The 20,098-nt window shown below is 35.2% G+C and overlaps 2 protein-coding genes across 2 annotated transcripts; both read right to left on the bottom strand.

Annotated features, from left to right (window-relative positions):
- Window positions 1-4,991: 4,991 nt before the first annotated feature.
- On the bottom strand, window positions 4,992-14,771 carry LOC115986708. Its single transcript, XM_031109966.1, has 2 exons — window positions 14,182-14,771; window positions 4,992-6,688 (listed from the first exon to the last, which is right to left on the bottom strand). Exons 1-2 carry the CDS (start codon window positions 14,593-14,595, stop codon window positions 5,255-5,257), a joined length of 1,848 nt encoding a protein of 615 aa, XP_030965826.1. The 5' UTR covers window positions 14,596-14,771; the 3' UTR covers window positions 4,992-5,254.
- A 3,748-nt stretch (window positions 14,772-18,519) lies between these two features.
- On the bottom strand, window positions 18,520-19,698 carry LOC115985104 (F-box/kelch-repeat protein At3g06240-like). Its single transcript, XM_031108073.1, has one exon. It carries the CDS (start codon window positions 19,696-19,698, stop codon window positions 18,520-18,522), a length of 1,179 nt encoding a protein of 392 aa, XP_030963933.1.
- Between the last annotated feature and the right edge of the window lie 400 nt (window positions 19,699-20,098).

Here is a 20,098-nt window from a genome sequence, read left to right as displayed (position 1 = left end):
TTAAAGTAAAATTGAAAATCTGTAGTTTCCGGGTTGCAGATTCTGTATCTGTTTTTAATAATAACTGTAATTTAAGAACTTTTTAATAATTTTGGTGGGATGCTCTCTTGATATCATCCCTCTTATCCATATTACATTATCCACAACGGCCAGCCTATTGGAACCAAAAGTTTCTCTTCTCTACCAACATGTTCTTATGGCCCCAAAAACGAATAAATTTCATTACATTACTAGATTTTGTACATCATTTTATTCATAATTCCAAAGATATGTTAATTTGGAGATCTGATAAGGCATGTGTGCACTATTAAATCCAGTTGTAACTTATCCTTTTGAAAGCTCTCTCTCTCTCCCCCATGAGTTGAAGCTCTTCTCCCTCATCAAATGTGTAGCTACTTGGCACTACTAATAAAAAAATTCCTAATTTTCCATGTTTTCTATTCAAACTTCAAAGCCTTGGTAAACAGTCTTCTCCGTGGAGAAAGCAAATTTTCTTTGATTCTCAATCCTTTCTTTGAAAGTTGCAATGGAACACGTTTTCCTCTTAGATTGTGCAATCACTTCTAGTTTTGGGGCCACCTCAAGAACTGATCTTCATTTTCAACATTATTTTTTATTATTTATTGATTCCATCAAAACTAGAAGGTTGAATTCACATCCAATAAATTATCCATTTATAGTTTTTTGGTAGTTTTTATTATTTATTGATTCCATCAAAACTAGAAGGGTTGAATTCACGTCCAATAAATTAATTATCCATTTATAGTTTTTTGGTAAATTTTGTTTCACCAAAAAAGTTTTTACTTTGAAGATATTTAAGGCCCCTCGACCATATTTATGATGAGAATTAGAATACTAGGAACACTTCGGCCTATTCACTTGACACTCCAGGTCTCAGTCTTGCGTCCTGATAATGAGAGAATAGTAAGGACTCCTAATAATATGTATATCAGTTTATCATCCATGCTTGCATGGACTTGACCATACACAGAGCATCTATATTTGCCGTGATAAGTTATGGAAAACCACATCAAAGTGAAAAGAGAAAATCGGTAAACGATTCTAATTTGCCCAAACGAGCTCTATAGCAACGGAAGAAGACACACCACGACATTGGGAGACAATTATACAATAGGAAGCAACATTTTAATAGCAAAGAAAATGTCCAAAGAGTTGAATAATTAAAAGGAAGCCAATAGGGTATTAGTTTAGTTATGTGAATAATTTCCTCAATGTTACAATGCAGCGTCCAATGAGCAATAGTGAGGGTTTAGGAATTACACTTTCTAACTAAATGTAAAGCTTGCCAACAATAGCATGAATTTGATGCTAAGCTAGTTTCCACTATTAGTGGTTCTATGGACTAGTGAGATCTGTATAGAGAACTTTGGATTCGTTGAATTTCTTTTAGTTCATTTCCCTCCATCAAAACCTTTCTAGAACAAAGCTTCGAGTGCTGCTCTTGCTTCTGCTATAAGGGGACCATCCATCTATCCTTATTAGCTTAATACAAACCAAATAATGCCATTCTTATGGTCATGGCCACCTATCGCAAAACATGTTTGGTTGTTTGTTGACACTGCATCAAAATTAATTTTGACAAAAGGGGGAGGAAGAGGTGTTCATGTTCTGGTACCTTTGTACCTCAGTAGTGGATTCCCATGCTTGCAAATGAGTTTTTGTAGGTTGAGATGTGCTCCCTACATTGGATCAGTCATGGTCCTATGTACCATCTGACTATTCCTTTGCATCCAGATCACATCACAACATATGGTAGCATACATTGTTAAATTTCTGCCTCTTCTAGTGGGACCTTGATGGAGCTTTTGTATTGAACACTATTTGGTTCCATTCCTCCATAGATGACAGGTTGAGCTCTTCAATTCTAAAAGGTCGTTGGGGACAACCATAAATTCCGAGTCACTAGGCACTTTAAGAATGGGTGCTGTATGGACACCTGTGCTGCATTACACATCATGCAGTTTAGGTCTTCTATTGAAAATATCAGGTTTCGTATCACTTTTGTTATGGAATGAATTTCCAGAGTTTTAATTTTCATGAATTATAAGTCTCCACGACTTCCTTCCATTTTACTTTCGGCATAGGACCACTCTCTCTAGTTGTGTTGGCCAGTCCAATCAACAGTTCTTGTTGAGAAGTCTCCACTCTAATTTTGGGGTCTTGAAGTCCAAGATTTATGTTCCAATATACATTAAGGTTATCGTTATTAGTTCTTACCCCATTTCTATCTTTGTCTGTCAGTATGCTCCATTCTATTTTTCTATCATTGTTCTGTTGATGTACTCCATACGTCTAAGCCCAAGTCCCATAACAAGTTTAGGCTTGAAAATGTTATCCCAAGATTTTATGTAGAATCCTCTTACGTCTTCTTTCTTCCCCACCAAAAGTCCCCAAGTATCTTGTCGATTTGTTTACAGGTTGTTTCAGGAAATCCTATTGTTGACATCGTATAGTTCAGAACTTCAGATAATGAATCTGATCAAGTAAGCTTTAGCTGTCTAGGATATTATTCTTCACTAAAAATGCCGTACCTTTATTTGTATATTTTCTAATACATGGGCTAGAGTATAAACCTTCATTCTTGCGTCTTGTTTTCTCTATCTTTGTGTGAAGATTCATATGAATACCTGAACTAAATAGGAGCTGATCTTAACAGTGAAACAATAGGGAACTAACTGTGAAGAATGATGCTAATAAGCCTAATATTAACATCACTAGTCGCAAACTGGCTCAATGCGCAAAAAAAATTTGACATTATTTTTTTTTTAAGTGAAAAATGAGAATTGTAGTTGAGACTTATAAGTAATAGTCTTAAACTCATCTCAAAATAATGTGATTACATTGGAATATATAATATATATTAAGAGGAAGAGCCAAAACCCAAATCTTTCCAATGTAATTGTGAACCAAGCTATGGAGTTTCTGTGTTATGTAGCTTCTCCTAGGAGCCCAACTCAAGTTGTGACTAGAAGCATCAAATGGGAGAAGCCAGCAATGGGATGGAAGAAATTGAACACTGGTGGGTCGGTTTTGGGTAGACTTGGTCAAGCAGGCTGCGGTGGTGTTGTTAGAGATGATAATGGGAGTTGGATAGCGGGTTTCACAAGGCATATAGGTTCTACGAACTGTTTTGCAGCTGAACTCTGGGGTCTAAGGGATGGTCTCAGCTTGTGCCTTTCTCTAAATATCCCATGTCTTGTTGTAGAGTTGGATGCTAAAGCAGTGGTTGATGCCTTAAGGAACTACAACTATGATAACACTATTATATCTCCTATAATGGATGATTGCAGGAAGCTACTATCCTGTTTTCAGCAAATTCAGATCAAGCACTGCTACCGGCAAGCTAACAGATGTGCAGACTTGTTGGCCAAAATGGGAGTGGAGCAGGAAATAGATTTTCTTAATTTTTTGAATCCGCCTGTGGATGTTTTGCAAATTCTTCAGGATGATAGGATTGGTTTGCATGTAAATAGGACCTGCCATGGGCCTGTTTCTTCTCTTTGAGTTTTAATATATCGCCTATTTACCAAAAAAAAAAAATATATATATATATATATATATTATGTAAGTAAAGAATTCTACATCTTGATTTTTTGTAAGGCCTTTTTTTTTTTTTTTTGCAAGGAAACATATTGCATTTTACTTTCAATTTATTATATATGGAAATATTTTTTTAATATTTTAGAATATAGGGAAATATGCATCAAAACAAAAATGGGGGTCAACCTCTTTAATGACCCATGGCCCCAGTGTGTCACTTGGTTAGCATTTCTAAGGTTGCAACAATAAAAAATTGGAGAAAGTATAATTTTTATTAGAACATGAAATTGAATCTTGATTATTTCTTATGAAAGCTAACATTATTTTGCATTTTTGGAGAAGTTAACGAGCAATTTATAAAAGCTTTTTCTTCCATTTTAATTTATCACATAAGAACACTATTAAACAAAGCTATAACAATTTATATTTTGATAATCACTAAACTCGTTTATGAGAAGCAACCATTACAAATTTTTCCTCCCCAAAGCATATTATTGATTTCTTTTTTCTTTTTTCTTTTTCTTTTTTTCCTTTCCATACAATTTTAAAAATGTGAAAAATTGAGGAAAATCTAAATGTGTAGTAGATCTAGTCAATCATAAAAGGGGGGATTCATGATAGAATTGTTCATACATATCCATATTTGTTTTTATATACCATGGAATCACTTCATTATTTTGAGTTCCTAAAACATTTATACATTTTTCACATTACATGTACATTAATTGATTTTAAGAGAGTAGTAATGGTTCTTCCAAATCAACTTTATATTCTTGTTTGCTAAAGATTCATGTATAGTAGCTCTAGAACCGTATGTTGTTTGATCTCTTCCAGGTCTTCAGCTTTAGTCCAAATCACAGCATAAGAGCTGTAGTTTAACATTTTTTTTTTTCTATTTATTTAAGTTGGATGTTACGTCTTGTTATTATGTCCCTTATCCAAATTACATGATTCACAAGCAGGCCTTTTCGAACCAAAAGTTTCACTTCACTACTAACCTGTCCTCAATAGCCCAAAATTGACAAGAAATTAGTCTTGGACACCCAAGTCAGCAACAACCAAAAAAAAAAAAAAAAAAAAAAAATTCTAGTCTTAGAAACAATGAAATTAGAAATTTAGAATAATATAAATTATGACCGGGCACAATTTTTCCTGGACAATGTTAAGGCAATAGAGCAAGCAAGTGAAGAAGTGGGTCAAATACTAAGCTGTTGAATAATATGGTACCGACCGACTCCACCAAAAAGCAAAGCCAAGTTACATTCTAGTAAATTTCTAAGTCCCATGAGCTAGGGCCATAAGACAAACAATTTACTCCAGAATTGACTTGGAATTCTAATTTAACAAATAAATTTCATATATATGGAAAGATTCATTGATGAAGGGCAACTTTCAAAGATGCTTTGTTGAAAGCTTGATACTTTAAAGTGAACTTTAAACAAAAAATAGATTAATGGAAACTTCTGAAAATAATGTAATCAGCAAAGATGATTTTACAGATGTTCACAATAACAAGACAGGAGTTTTAACATATCACAGTGCGAACCTCAAGAAAATATTCCTTTATTACTGTTGGATTTCTTTTTCTTCTTTTTCTGGGGTACAAAAAGAAAATTATCTTATTAGTTGTGTTTCTATTTTTTTGGACTCTGCTCCTACGTATGCATTTTGGCTTCCACATCACAACTTTATCCTAGGGGGCAGCTTCACTACCTGGAATGGGTGCAACTTCATTGACCACTGTTGCAGATACAAATTGCTCAGCCAACACTGTTGGATTATCTAATGGTGCCGTGACTGAGATATCTGAGGGTAGACTTGCCTCCTTTACAGACTCTGAATTTCCATCCTTGGTTTTGGTGTTGGTACTAACAGTTGCTGGGGCTTCAGACTCTGTTATGACATGTTGCAGCTGAACTTTGACTTCGGTCATACCAGCTTTTTGGGTCCCAGCTTCAGGTACATCTCTTGATCCTTGACTCTCTGAGCCTTGTTGATTCTCAGTTTCAAGAATTGATTGTGATGCTGCTGCTGCTGGTATTGGCACTGAAGCCAATGTGCCTGCCGCAGGAATCATTCCTGGTGCTTGGGCTTGAGAGAGAACATAAGACATCAACAGCTGGGCCAAAAGGATTTGGGGGTCATTAACACCTGGTTGAACTTGAGGAGTTAAGGAAGTTGATGGAGAATTGACGTTAGGTTGGTATACTGCTTGAAGCTCTGATGGAGTGTTAAAGTTAGGTGGGTAAAGTGCTTGAAGTCCTGCTTCTCCATACAAGGCACGGTGGCCATGAAACCGCTTTAGATTTCCCTGGTGCTTTTTACCAGTCAAATGACTATTAAAAACAATCTGTGAGTCACACTTGACATTGCACAACTCGCATATTAAAGGAACCACCTGTTTTGGTTTGGGGGGCTCAACTGGCCTTCTTGATCCTTCATAAGTTCTCATATACTTACCCCCTCGGCCCCCTCTCATCTTTCGCTTCAATCCACGACCTCGAGCTGCAAGGTGATCCTGAGGCTTACCCTCAGGTTCAACAGCTAAAACTTCAGAATTCCCTACTGCCTCTTTCTGCTGCTCAGTTTCCTTTATATTGTCATCAGAAACAGTTTCAGAGTTTAGATTTTCTGAAGGGGTTTGGTTTTCAAATTCCTCAACTTTTTCCTGCTGAACAGTTTCTTGTTTCAATTCAGAATTGGGCATTTGCACATTCTGCTGTCCAGTTATGACTTTGTTGAGTTTCTGCAACTCCTCATGTACTTGCAAATTCTTTTTATGTCGCTTACCATTCTTATGCTGCTCTAGGATTTCCAGAGTGTTGCAGTCAACCCTACAAAGTTCACACCATGCCATTCGGGGAGGTGGCCAGAATGGAGCACCAGGCACTTGTGCCACTACAGGTAATTGCGCCTGCCCAGAAACTGATGCTGAAGGTGGTGGCATTATAGCAGCTCCACCTTCAACTGGTGCAGATGCAGTAGCTGTAGTTATTGCAGCACCATGTGGTGGAAAGTGCCTGCCACCACCCTGGCCACGTCCCCTACCACGAAAATGGCCCCGACCACCCCCTCTGAAGGGCCTACCACCCCTTCTACCTCCACCCCTATATGGAGATTGCCCAATCTGCAGAATAGTATTTGAGGATCAAGTGGACTATGTAATAATGTATTTACTAGATTCTTTTATGATCAGAGAGAAAACCAACTGACAAGCTTATTAAAAAAAGGTTTAAAGATAAATAGGCAAGAATAGAAAATTAAGCATCAAGAAAGCAAGACAACAAAAAGTACATTACATGTAGCTTATATACATAAATGGAGTGACAATAAAATGTCAAAACACAAAATAGGCTATAAACAACCAGACTGAAATTTTCAATAAGTGACTTGAGGTGTGATTGTGTGAGACATCAGAAAAGTAAATAACCTGCTAAAGCAGACCAAAAATGTGAATTCATAATATATAAATTGGTAAAGATGCTGCAAACTTCATGCACTCAAGTTCACTAGAGCACAGATAAGAAATATATTATGACCAAACTAAAATGAAGTTTGTTGCAACGAGCAACAACCTTGAGCAGGCACTGACCTGGAAAACTGAGAATTGGTTCAACCAGGTAATGACAGTTGTTCTTGAGAAATAAAAATAATAAAATAATTAATAACAAAATCTTTTCAAAATTATGAGAAACATGTGGGCATTCATGCAAAGCAGCCATGAAGCTTTTTAAGGCAGTATCTTTAAGGTCACTCCTATAAGTATTTTCCAATGCAATGACAATTACAGAAACATATATGTGCAGATAACGTCTGAAAAGCAAAATATCTAATATGAAAAATAACCAGGATCACCATCCACTAAGAGTCCTTAAGCTCTAATTTCCAGGAAACTAAGCACCTAGAACTGCCTTTCAAACCACAGCTAAAAACAGATATAAAAAATAAAATAAAATATTTCTTATTTTGTGTTTGCAAACACTGGCTTTTTTAAATGCCCATATAGTCCTTACCTACCATAGATCCCTATGTTTGACATGACATCATTGTTGAGTTAAAAGGAGAAATATGGAACTATACACACAAACACTGGATGTATATATACAAGCATTCATCTATATTTAACTCTCTCTCTCTCTCTCTCTCTCTCACACACACACACACAAAAGAAACCTTATTTCTTTTGAATTTTTAGATAGGATTGAGGGAAAGGGCATTTACTGACAAAAAGATATTAAATCTTACACTTGATACAAGGTCCTTGTTGTACGGTTTGTTTCTTCAAAAACTAGAATTTTAATGAATAAAAGACCCACCAGAAACTCTTCACCAGACAATTATTTCATCCATTGAGATCAACATTTTTAGCATCACCAAGATGCAAGTTGATCTAATAAAATTCTTGGTAATCCTTATTAAGGGCCCTGAAAACAGGGTACTCAAGTTCCAAACAGATAACGAAACACCTGGTTCAAAACAGAACTGCAGTAAAGAATCATTTCAGACACAGGGACCATTAAGATGAAACTATCCCTCCCTTGCTTAACTGTAAGATGCAACATGTAATTCAGTTGAAAATACCAGACAGTTAAGCTGAGGAACAAGCACAAAAGTGGCCCAATAAAATTTCAATTACGAGCCACAAACTAAATCAAATGATAACAATCAAACCCAACAGTGTGAGTCGACAAAATGACAACACATGAATATGGGAAAGAAAGATCACTTGATTAGAAAAGCACATTAGCAAAGGATGACTTGTCCACACGAGCTCTAAAGCAACCAGCAAAGACCCGACAATATGCTTCAATAATATGGCACTGAAAGCTATAGCCATAATTGCTTAGTAAGCTAATTGATGGACCCAATTGTCTTTATCTGGTCACTCTAGGGTTTTGTGGCCAAGTTTCATAACCATATGATTTGGAAGTTTTTAATGTCAAAGCTGAGAATTTAATACCTATTGGCTATCAGCCTGTCGTCCCAATGATATTCCCATAAGAGCCAGAGGCAGCACAGCAATATATTCACTCTAACAGAATGAAAAATGTCAAAACCATGTTAAACAATTGTAGAGTCATCACCATCAATATAATAGCAACCAAGAAAGAAACCAACATTTTAAATCTGGCAGAAAAACTGAGCCAAGCCAAGCCAATCAGCAGGACAATAGAGCTCAAGGGAAACCACAACCAATAAAAATTTTTAGCTCTAAGGTGTCCTGCTTTAGATAAACTTGACTGAGCTTGGCTGAGATCCATTGCAAGTGAAGCTTCATCAGAATAGAAAGAGGCTCCAAAGGGGGTGCGCACTTTGCATAATAATACTTCACATTACACCCCTTTTCAGACCATAATATAAGACAGGGCCAGAATATAGTTGTAAACTCAGCTATTTTAGGTTGGCATAACACGCTTGTACATTGAAGGAACCAAGCTTTGTTCAATAGCCTATATTCTTTACACCATGGCAACAAGCTACCCACTAATACTTTTTGGTGATTTGGCTCAAAGACCCAATCAAATAGGTTTCACTAAAACTGGATGATACAAATATTCTAACAAGCATAAACATGACTAAATCCATAGTGTGTCTGTGTCGGACAGATATGCCAAACACGCTTGCATGCATGTCTAGGTGTGTTGTCAGAGACACAATCACAACACAATGAAGGGGAAAAAAAAAAAAATAATAATTCAATTTTTGTCACCTCTGAAATAAGATAGGCATGTTGACTCTCAAGGCTCAATAGTTGACACAAAAATTCGCTCTCATTCTCTCTCAAACTCTCTTGATCGGCCCTCTCTTAATTGATTGACAGGCCAGCTATTAGATCATCTTTATAAGCGCTTAGAATATAACATTTGATCACTCATCAGATAAGGTTTCATCTCTGTTAGCTGGTACTCTGGATACTAATTAATTGTCTTCTTCATTTCTCTAATGCTCTGCTTTGGTCTATGTTAGAATTGTGTGGTTAGATAATTAAATATACCATATCCAATAGATTAAGCTTGTGGGACAATCGGTAATTTTACAGTCTAAAATCTTTGGACTATGGTCAACTCTCTTATCTGTTTCATGGTTTGACTGAAGTAATCTCTTATAATATCCTCTTGTCAGCTTTATTATTAAAACCATTGCCCCCAGGGCCCACAAATATATTACTTTATGAGTATGAATCTATTTCTTTGCTATTTTTTATTACTTTTAAATTTTTGGTCCTGCTTATTTAACAAAACCTAAGATAAATATGAAATCTGTCAAGAAATGTATAAAATAACCATAAAATATATATTAATTAATTGTTGTGTCTCCGCTGTGTGGTGCCCTAGTTTTTCAAGAAACTTTGTGCTGTTATGTCCCATGTCCTGTCAGTTATGTGTGATGCAGGAGACACAAGAAGGTAAGATTTTTATTTAGTATTATTTATGTTTGTAAGTCAATTGTATTTCTATGTTTTAGGTCCTAGTAGTTTATTAAACTATTAGTATTTTAATTTGGAAGCAAGGTTATTTTTGTAATAAGGCAATTAGGGTTACTTACACCAATTAGAACTAGGGTTTAGTAATTCTTTATAACCAACCTATTATACTCCTTGTGAAGATAGTTGATATTTTAATGAATGAAAAAAAAAAAAATGGCCTTTAGTCTCTTTGGTTTGGTGCTGACTCCAGTTCCACCCTGGGTGCTGACTCCTAAGTGCTTTTCTTGCTTGGTGCTAACTCCAAGTCAGGCCTAGGTGCTGACTCCTAGGTCATATTACTCCCTACGTCTCAAATTGTTTGGCCTGTATTCCATTTTGGGATGTCCCAAAATTATGTCCTATTTGAAAAGTCAAACACCATTAATTTATTAACTTTCCCTTTATGCCCTTAATTTATTTGTGGGAGCATTTTTTTTAATTTAAAAAAAATTAAAAAACTAAATTTTTAAATCCACTATACATGTCATCTTTATTCAAATTATTTAAAAAAATGTTTTAAAATAATTTTTTGATAAATTTGTTTAAGGGTAATTTATGAAATTTTTAACTTTTTTTTTAAGAGATAGAGCAGTTAATGATGTTTTCCTAAATAATTGAGTTTTTCTAACTAGGCCAAACAATTTGAGACGAAGCGAGTATTTTATTATTGTTTTATTTTATTCTGGTTGTCCTGCGTCAGTTTTGGTATCAGAGCTTGAATGTGCTTCTGATGAACCCTCCATAGTGCTTGAAGATCTAAATCTTGGTGAAGTTGAAGAGGTTAAAACCAGATGCTTACTATGGTTCATAAGGTTCAAGATGAGATTATGCTAATTTCACACATTGATTTTGTGATTCCAAATGAGTTTGATTTGATGGAATTCAAGGTTTTTCTTTTCTCTATGCTCCCTAAGGTGATTCCGGACTTGAAGCAAGTGTTCCTTGTTAGCATCCTAATCCTTCAATGCTTTAAAACTCAAGGTCGAGTTTTCTCCAACCAGAGGAGAATGAGGCGGAGATGCAAGATTTTTATTTAGTATTATCTATGTTTGCAAGTCAATTGTATTTTTATGTTCTAGGTTCTAGTAGTTTATTAGGCTATTAATATTTTAATTTGGAAGCAAGGTTATTTTTGTAATAAGGAAATTAGGATTTCCTACACCAATTAGAACTAGGGTTTAGCAATCCTTATAAGTAATCTATTGTACTCCTTGTGGAGATGATATTTTGATGAATGAAAAAAAATGGTCTTTTGGTCTCTTTGGTCAGGTTTTGACTCTGGTTCCACCCTAGGTGCTTACTCCTAGTGGTTTTCCTACTCAGTGCTAACTCCAAGCCAGGCTTAGGTGTTGACTCCTAGTTTATATCCCTTTATTTTACTATTATTTTATTTTGTTTTGGTTGTCCTACGTCAATGTGTCTGCGCTTAGTAGCATACATCTTATAGGATCTCAAGTGTGTATAAATTATAAAATTATATTGTAAAGCATATAAAAAATCCTAAAACATCTATACTATTTGTAAAGAGGATTCCCTGCTTTGGACTCAATTTTTTGGATGGACCATAATACCCTGAAATTCTCTTTATGAAATCTTTAAAATTTTAATTATGGTCAACTATGTAAAACTACTCATATAAATAATGTGAAACATGCTTTGATACATTCAGAATCCCCTCAAAATTTAATTTTAGGATACAATTAGTCACAACATTCTCCCCAACAGGCTAATAATAGGATTTAGTGTGTGTGTGTGTGAGAGAGAGAGAGAGAGAGAGTGAGAGAGGAAGAAAAGAACTGGAAAACCCAAAAAGCCAAAGCAAACGGAGAAGTTGATAATCATAAACTGATTCAAGCTAACTTGTTCATCAATGAACCAATTAAACAATTCCATGTTCTTAAACCAAGTAATGATCAGGAAAACACCAGACACTCCACCAAATCTCACTCACTGTCAGGAACGGCACAATTTGGAGATCCCCTGGTGGAGAGGCAGTAGTCTCTCAGATTCATTTATTTACCTAGCCTTTCTTGTTTTAATGAGTTTTGTTAAAAAAGAAGCTTTCTACTTGCTCAAAATTAGGTGAAACTGTTTGTGGTTTCAAGATGTCTCAACATTGAATTCAAATCCTATGAGGATGTGGTAGCGGAAGGAGGCAACAAATTCACCATAGAGATTTTCCAAAGAGGCAGAGACTTCCTTCCTTGGCTCAATTTTTGTAGAAGAAGTTCATGAAAACCTTGGAGGAGCTAGTATGGATGGATAGTCCATCAGAATTCACAACAATGAGATAGGGTGAGAAAGCTTATGCAGCACCATAGTGAAGTTACATATGATTTATGGATTGCCAGTCAGATGGGGAAGGTGGGAATAGATTTTCATGATTGGGAATTGGAGTCAATCTCTTCTTTTCTAGCAATTCGATACTCCAATATTCATAGGTCAGATGGGTGTGATCAGATGCGATGGAGATTGAGAGCAAATGGAGGCTTTGCTGTTTGGTCTTATTATGTGGCTATCCAAGGTACTCCGAATATTTCTTTTCCTTGGAAGAGTATTTAGTGTTCCCAAAAAGGGTTTCATTTATTTGTTTGGAAAGCAGCTTGAGGGAAGATTCAAACATGTGATAATCTCATCAAACTAGGTTTCACTTTAGTTGGTTGGTGTTGCATGTGCCAATGCAGTGTGGAAACGGTTTGGCTTAGTAATGGCCAGTTTTATCAGTTTCGGCCAATTTGTGAACACCCCTAAGTTTGTACTTTCAGCCTTGTACCACCACTAAAGTCAGAAAAGAGATGCTCCTCTCATTGAGAATTAAGCTTTACCTTTGACCAGTGTTTGTTTCAAAACCTCCAGGGGTCAATTAATGGCTTATGCCATCTTCTTTGGGAAACAAATGAAGCAGAGAATAAATGAGGCAGGGTATTTTTGGATCGTATATTTAAGCTCGGTAGTAGAAGCATGGCATCTTTGTGACTTTGTCATTGGTCGGGAAAAATTCATAATCCGAAGGCCCTTGGAGATAGGGTTATCTATATTATCTAGAAGGCAGGCCTTTATTCTCTGTTAGATTTAGTTACTTTAGAATTTAGATACAAATATCAGCAAATAAGGCTTCTTAAAGTATTCAGAAAAAGATGCCTGATGACACCTCAATCCCTCCCCTAGGCCTTATTTGTAAATCTATTTATCTAAATCTCACATTTTTCCTGCACATACCTTGTCAATATTTTTTCTGTTATTTAGATACCCTCAATTTCTATAGGCTAACATGCCTTGTCAAATTTTTTTTTTTTTTGATAAGTTCATATCTTGTCAATATCTTTGTCTCATTTACATGTTCACAATTTCCCTTCAATGCTCTTTGGTTTCCATTTGCGCACACACAAAAACACAGCCACATAAATATATATCGGGAGAATTATGCTAACATAGGTATTATAAGATATTAGTAGAATATGCTATGCTACACTGACTCTGATTCCCAGCACTAAAATTTTAGAATGTAGCAGACATCAAACCACACTGTAAGAAGTTGCTATTGCACTCCTGCACCACTAGGTCCACTACCAAGAATCAAAAGCAATGGACACTAAGTCCAGTAAAGAGACACTAAAATCATATTACCCCAAGGAATTCGGAAATATCCTCTTCATATAAGATTTATTCTCAAAAGGCTTGAAAAGACATTTGTTTTACTAAGAAAGCTTCAGCAGTTTTAAGAACTCCAATTTACAGATTGCGAATACACGAGCCTAATATAGAGTTCATATTTTGTTTTATTTCGTTCGAATTGTCTACATATACTTAGATGATTGACTTTCATTATCATTTCTAATACTTCTACCAATAACATTCACAATTCATACAAATTTCTACAAAAACCAAATGAGACCAAATACTCCACAAGTTGCCACCTACAAAAGTCCACATTATATAAAACAAAACAAGCATTCAATTCTCGGTTTACCACTTTCCTCATCACGTGCAAACAATGTAAACCAAACAATCCCAAATTCTCAAAAAAAATTCACCATAAAAAAAAGAAAAAGAAACAAACTTTACCAAAGTAGATATACAATACAAGTAGCTAAAAATGCACATAAAACATCTACTAAATAGACAAAGCTGTAGTAATAAAGAAAACCCATTACCGGAGGGTGCCCGGTGAACTGTGATAGAGCGGCGATGGCAGCTGTGGCGGCGGCCGGATTCAGCTGCTGCTGATTCTCCAAAGACCCTTGTGATTGTGATTGTGGTGGGTAATACTCATTCTGCTGGCTCTGCAAATGGGGTGTCTGATCGGGTGGGACCCCTGGAGGGTGAATGGAACTGGTGGGTTCTGCTGATTGGGATTGGGATTGTTGGGCATATGAATCGGTGGTGGTGTTGGTGTTGTTGTTGTTGTAATCATGGGATTGGTAATATTGGTAGTTTTGGTCATATTGGTGAGTGTAGGAATAGTAGGATTGGGATGAATGATCATAGGTTGGTTGAATTTGAGATGGGTCATAGGAAGAAGCTTGTTGTTGTTGGTATTGGTTGTAGTCATAAGAGGAGTAATCCATTGGTGATAGAATTGCTTTCTTTTGTGTTAAGGAGTTTTTGGGGGTTATTGGTTTTTATGGGAATTGGAGGAATTCGATGATTGATTGATTGATAGCTATGGCCTATGGGTATGAAAACATGAATGAGAGGTTGTTCTGAAATTTTTGTTGGTGGGTTTAACACAGTCGTGTGAATGTGTCCGTGGGTGAGTTTTTGTGAATTGTGTTTGTGTGTGTTTTTTGCAGAAATTGCGTAGGTGTCCTGCGGCTTTTCTGAATTGTCTTATGCGGCACATAATTTTCAATAATTACACTTTATACGTAAAGAAGTGCTACATTAACAATATTTTCATAACAAATTTTAAGTAGTTAGTTGTTATTGTTCTAATTTGAACACATTACTTAAATTACTTTTTTTATCTGAGATTCAGATCTTCTAGATTTTACAGGGTACTCCACCATAAGATTTCTTTAAAATCCTAACTATTCTTTTATGATTTAAGGGTCTAAATTCTGCTATGTTATCATTCCATTAACATACTCTTAATTGTTTTGTTTGTAATATTATTTATTATTTTAAGAGTATTGTTAGTGGAATATTCACATGGTAAAATTTAGACACTTAAATCTTAAAAGAGTGATTAGGATTTAAAAAAATTTACTAGTAAAATCCTTTTAGCTACCATCTAAATTTTATTGTGAAAATGTTATGGATATAACATTTTTCTTATATATAATTACATATTGTCATCCTAGAGGTCTTCTTGTTCTTGTTATTTTCACTAAAATAAGATGATCAGTAAAACATAGATGAAATGCATTAGGTTTTTAAATTAAATTGGCATATATAATTATATTTTAGTCTATTATTTTTAAAAAAGATAATGTTATTTGTGTCTTATTGATCATGCAATCTTATATTTAAATTTAACCGGAGAATCTAATGATGTGGCTTATATGATGAGGACAACTTGCAATTCTGTCTAAGCACTGTTTTTCAAAAGTGGAAGTGGAGTGCAACTTTGCTGAACTTGTTGATCTTTTGAATTCGGACAGAATTTGCTCACTTGAGGTTGCTTGGATCCTCGAAGATATTACTTTGATTAGAGATAGTTTTGATTTTATTATTATTATTATTGCTAGTATTCCTTTATGATGTAATAGTGTTGCTCTAATTCTAGCTAGTGTTGCAAAAGAAAAAGAGAATGTCATTGTTTGGTTAGAAGAATACCCCTCTTTTCTCTTCCCTATTTTACTACAAGATTCTATATAAATGAAGTCTAGAATATATATAGAATCGATTCTGCTCAAAAGAAGAAAAAATATATATATTATTTTTGTGTAAGCTAGTTAGTTAGAAAGATGATTTGAAGGTTGGGACCGGGCCTTTGGTTTTTGAACCGACAAAAGAGGAAGTCTATCCTTGTACATTTTTTTGACTTCATTTTGTAAAATATGGTGAAAAATGAACTAAATATGTCAAAAGGAAAATTAGTTGACAGTTATGTTTCTTGCATAATTTCAATTATGACCGTTAATATTGGAGAATACATTGTCGATAGGAAAGAATAAATTAAAGAAAAGGTATTTTGTCACCCCTAATAAAAATGATTTGAACTCTTGAAAGTAAGAGATGAAAGGGAAGAGGGAAGGGTGGTAGTGACCAGTGAGAATAGTAAGAGAGAGTGACTATTGTTTTGAAAGTTGTGTTTGTTTTGATGTAAAATATTTTTTGGAAATTATTTTCTCCATTTTAGGTGGTTGGCTTGACAGTAAAAAAAGAATCCTCTAAGCCATAAATTATTTTTTGTCTCCCGTCCATAGCAGAACAACACAAGCACTCCCCCTCCCTCGTGAGACCTGTCATGACCATTTGATGTTTTAATTTAAAACTTGAAATTTATTGATATTTTATTGTGGATAAACACTCAAATTTATGTGATGCAATGTTGGAATTTTGCTGTATATGATTTTTCTTTTGGTTGTTGACATTGTAGCCACAAAATATATATATATATATATATATATATATCTTTTTTTGGGAGGCTAAAAGCTGAATTTCATTAACAGGAACAAGCAACAAAATTTTTCATCCAAACTTCCCTGACAGGAGCTAGGATGGAAGAAATATTACAGAAAAAAAGATTATTAACACCTAAGGAGCATTTTACCATAGCATAGGCTACATAATTCAACTCCCTCTTAACTAAACTAAAAGAACATATAGAAAATATATTCCTAAGTTCTAGGATATTACAAATAATATTATAAATATACCAGCAGCTCTCTACACCATTATTGTTTATGGCATCAATGCATATCTTTGAGTCTTCTTCCACTAGGATTCAAAGGAAATTCTCTGATATGGCTAGCTGTAGTGCCCAAAAAATGGCAGAGGCCTCTGCTAATAAAGGATCACAAGGAAATATACTTTTTGGCCTAGGCCTCTAGTAATTCACCTATATCATTTCTTGCAACCACTACTAATGAGGTACATTTGACAGAAACAGCAGCAGCTACATTTAATTTGATCATGCCTGATGGAAGGCACTGCCATCGGTTAGCAATCTTTTGGTTTTGCTTCAAAGGCTATTGAAAAATACAAGTCTGTTCCCTGATTATGTACTCCAAATTACTTATTATTTTGTTGAGGTTAATTGCCTAGTCACTGGAGTGAAGTACATGTTATCTTGAGTTCCAAATTGACTATAGTGTCAAAACCATCTACAGATTGACTTGATGTGGGATGTCTCCTGAGCTTTGGGTGCCATTTGGTACTTGGGAAGGGTATTCTCGGATAGCTTAAGAGTATATCCACTCTATTGATCAAATTGAAAACATTTTTGTTAAATTTTGTAAAACGGAACAAACGAAGTGCTAAAATGTCTTCAATTTTCTCTGTATTTTAGACATTGTCATTTATTCTCATTATATATTGTGCTCTCATCCATACATGAAAGTTGAATTCATATAGTTCGATTGGAGTAGAAATCTGATGGAAATAAGATAATCAAAGATGTCGTTTTTGGCCCAGGAAGGAAGAAGAACCGGTTTTGTAAGGTAAACAACAAGCTTTTCCATGATTTTTTTTCTTGTAAGTAAAACTTTTAATGAGAAAGGAAAATTGACTAACACACAGGATGTGTGAAGTCCATTTCAAAGAATACAAATCACAAAAATAGAGAAACTGAAAAATCAACAGAAGATGTCAACAAAAAATCAGCAAAATTTTACCATGCTTATGGTTCAATTTCAAATTCATGATTTTTATAAAATTATCAACATTTTCACTGTTTACAACATATTGCAAAAGAACCGCTCTTTGGTTTACCGAATGATTTGATGAAGAAAGGAAAGCACTTTATATTGATTCGAAATCCCGTCGATCTTTTGGTAAGATGCTTGTGTAATTTATTTATTGGTCATTTGCCTCACAATCTGCATATGAAATAAGTAATTAGTTCCTTTCATTGTAAAATTCATGACCTTGCTCATAAAATTTATGACTAGTACTCTTATCACTAAAAACCTGTTATTAAAAGACAGTTAAGCAAACACATGATGGGGAATTTCCCCTCAAAACAGAGCAAGGGACTTCCCATGTACAACATAAATCCCTATTACAAACATGGTTTTGTTGACAAAAGTCTCTCTAGCAAACTCATGGTTTTGAATGCACAATACCTTCCTCAAAGCTAATCAGACCTCCATGAATGCTCTATTTCTCGGCGACAAACGATGGCAAACTGCACAACCTCAAGCTAATCTGCAGATAACAGCAATCAAACTTGATCCTCTCCGGTATTTGATACCCCATTCCACAAACATTAAGGGATGTTATAACTCATGGACAAAATCCAACCCTCTAAATCACACCAATACTTCAAAGGAAACAACATGATAATGGTCTCATTATTTCTATTAGAGCTTGCATATAACAAGATTCTATGAAATCTTCTTATCCGGATTTTCATCAAGCAACACAAGGCTTTCCACAAAAGTAGTAGCTTTAGTTGGAAAATGTGGAACAATAAGCTCCTTCTCATTTAGAGTTACAGGGTCAATTATAACAACAACAAAATGAATTCCCCTCTGAAATTCAGCATCATATTTAGTCTTGGCAGTCTTTACTATAACTTCACCATGCCTCGTGCAACCAATTATGGATTCAAAACCTCCCAACCGCAAAGTAAAAAGTTTATTCCATGATTCACATACACCATACTCCCCCATCACCCAAACGCCGTAGCGTATTCCAGGGGCATAACAAAATTCTGATGAAATGAAGGCCAGATTCCCCTTGATCACAGCTAGAATTTCTGGGTGTATTTTCCCACCATAAGGGATTGCTATCTCTCCAAATTTCTCATTGTTGACATCAAATGACAAAATCTTTTTTCTACTAATTCCGAAATCCTCTTTAATCCATGCCACCCAATGCAAAGCCCCACTAACAAATGTATCAGATGAATGAGATTCCTTTAATCTTATTAAGTTCAATGAGATTCCAACCCTTCTCCATTCATCCGAACTTAACGTGTAAACCTCGGCCTGGAGCTCAGCATGTCTTTTGACGTAGGGTTCAGACGTAGAATATATCTTTATGACCTTGTAGTCATTGGTTTCAGACTGATAAGCAAATCCAGAAGAAACCCGTTGGTGTTTGCTTAAGCAAGGCAAACTCTTGAATTTTCTAATGCTGGGGTTCCACAAATACGTGGGGTTCCATGAAGAATCAGCGAGACACAATACGCCATTGCATGAACCTACTATATTGGGAAACTCCATAGAGAAATCTGAGGAAATTCTATACTCAGAAATCTTGTTAAACTTAGGATCAAAAGCAACCAAACAAACTGGGTTAGAAAGAGAAGAAGAAGATGATGAAGAAGAAGAATACGTGGCTTCCTTTGTGATAACATTAGGCATGTGTATGAGATAACCATGATCAGAAACGTTGTTGTTGTTGTTGTTATTAAGGTGGGTGGAGATGAAATCAGAGCTGGTGATTGTGGAGTCCCATAACTTGCTGACACATCTGAACCTTACTATTGATTTGATCGGTAGCTTTGGCAAGATGCTGATGATGATGATGTCGTATGGGACATGTTTCCTTTGCGACATGTTTCAATTCGGCGGAGGAGATAGCACAGGGAAGAGTTAGGGCACGTCTGTACTCTTCTCTTTTTTCTTTTTATAGTCGAAATTTCATTTTTATTTTTATTTTTATTTTTTTAATAATTTTTTTTATACTTATCTTCTTCTTTTTTTCTTGAAACTCTTTAAAATTAGGGGTGACACTGATGACACTGGGGCAAGAGGATTATGAATGTTCTACTTTCGTCTTGCCCTCTTTTTTGAGATGGGAAAATTCTGCACAAGTAAAAGTTAGGCACATTAGCTTTGGTACAGATTGAAAACATTTTACTAATTAAATAGAAAGGGCAACTGTGAAAGTATTAAGAGAGAAGGAAAATTTGTGTATCGTCCTTATTTGAAAAAGATTTTTTTTTTACCACTTTTC

The sequence above is a fragment of the Quercus lobata genome, chromosome 4, assembly GCF_001633185.2.
Source record: "Quercus lobata isolate SW786 chromosome 4, ValleyOak3.0 Primary Assembly, whole genome shotgun sequence".
Classification (NCBI taxonomy): Eukaryota; Viridiplantae; Streptophyta; class Magnoliopsida; order Fagales; family Fagaceae; genus Quercus; species Quercus lobata.
This window is presented reverse-complemented; position numbering and strand designations above follow the sequence as displayed.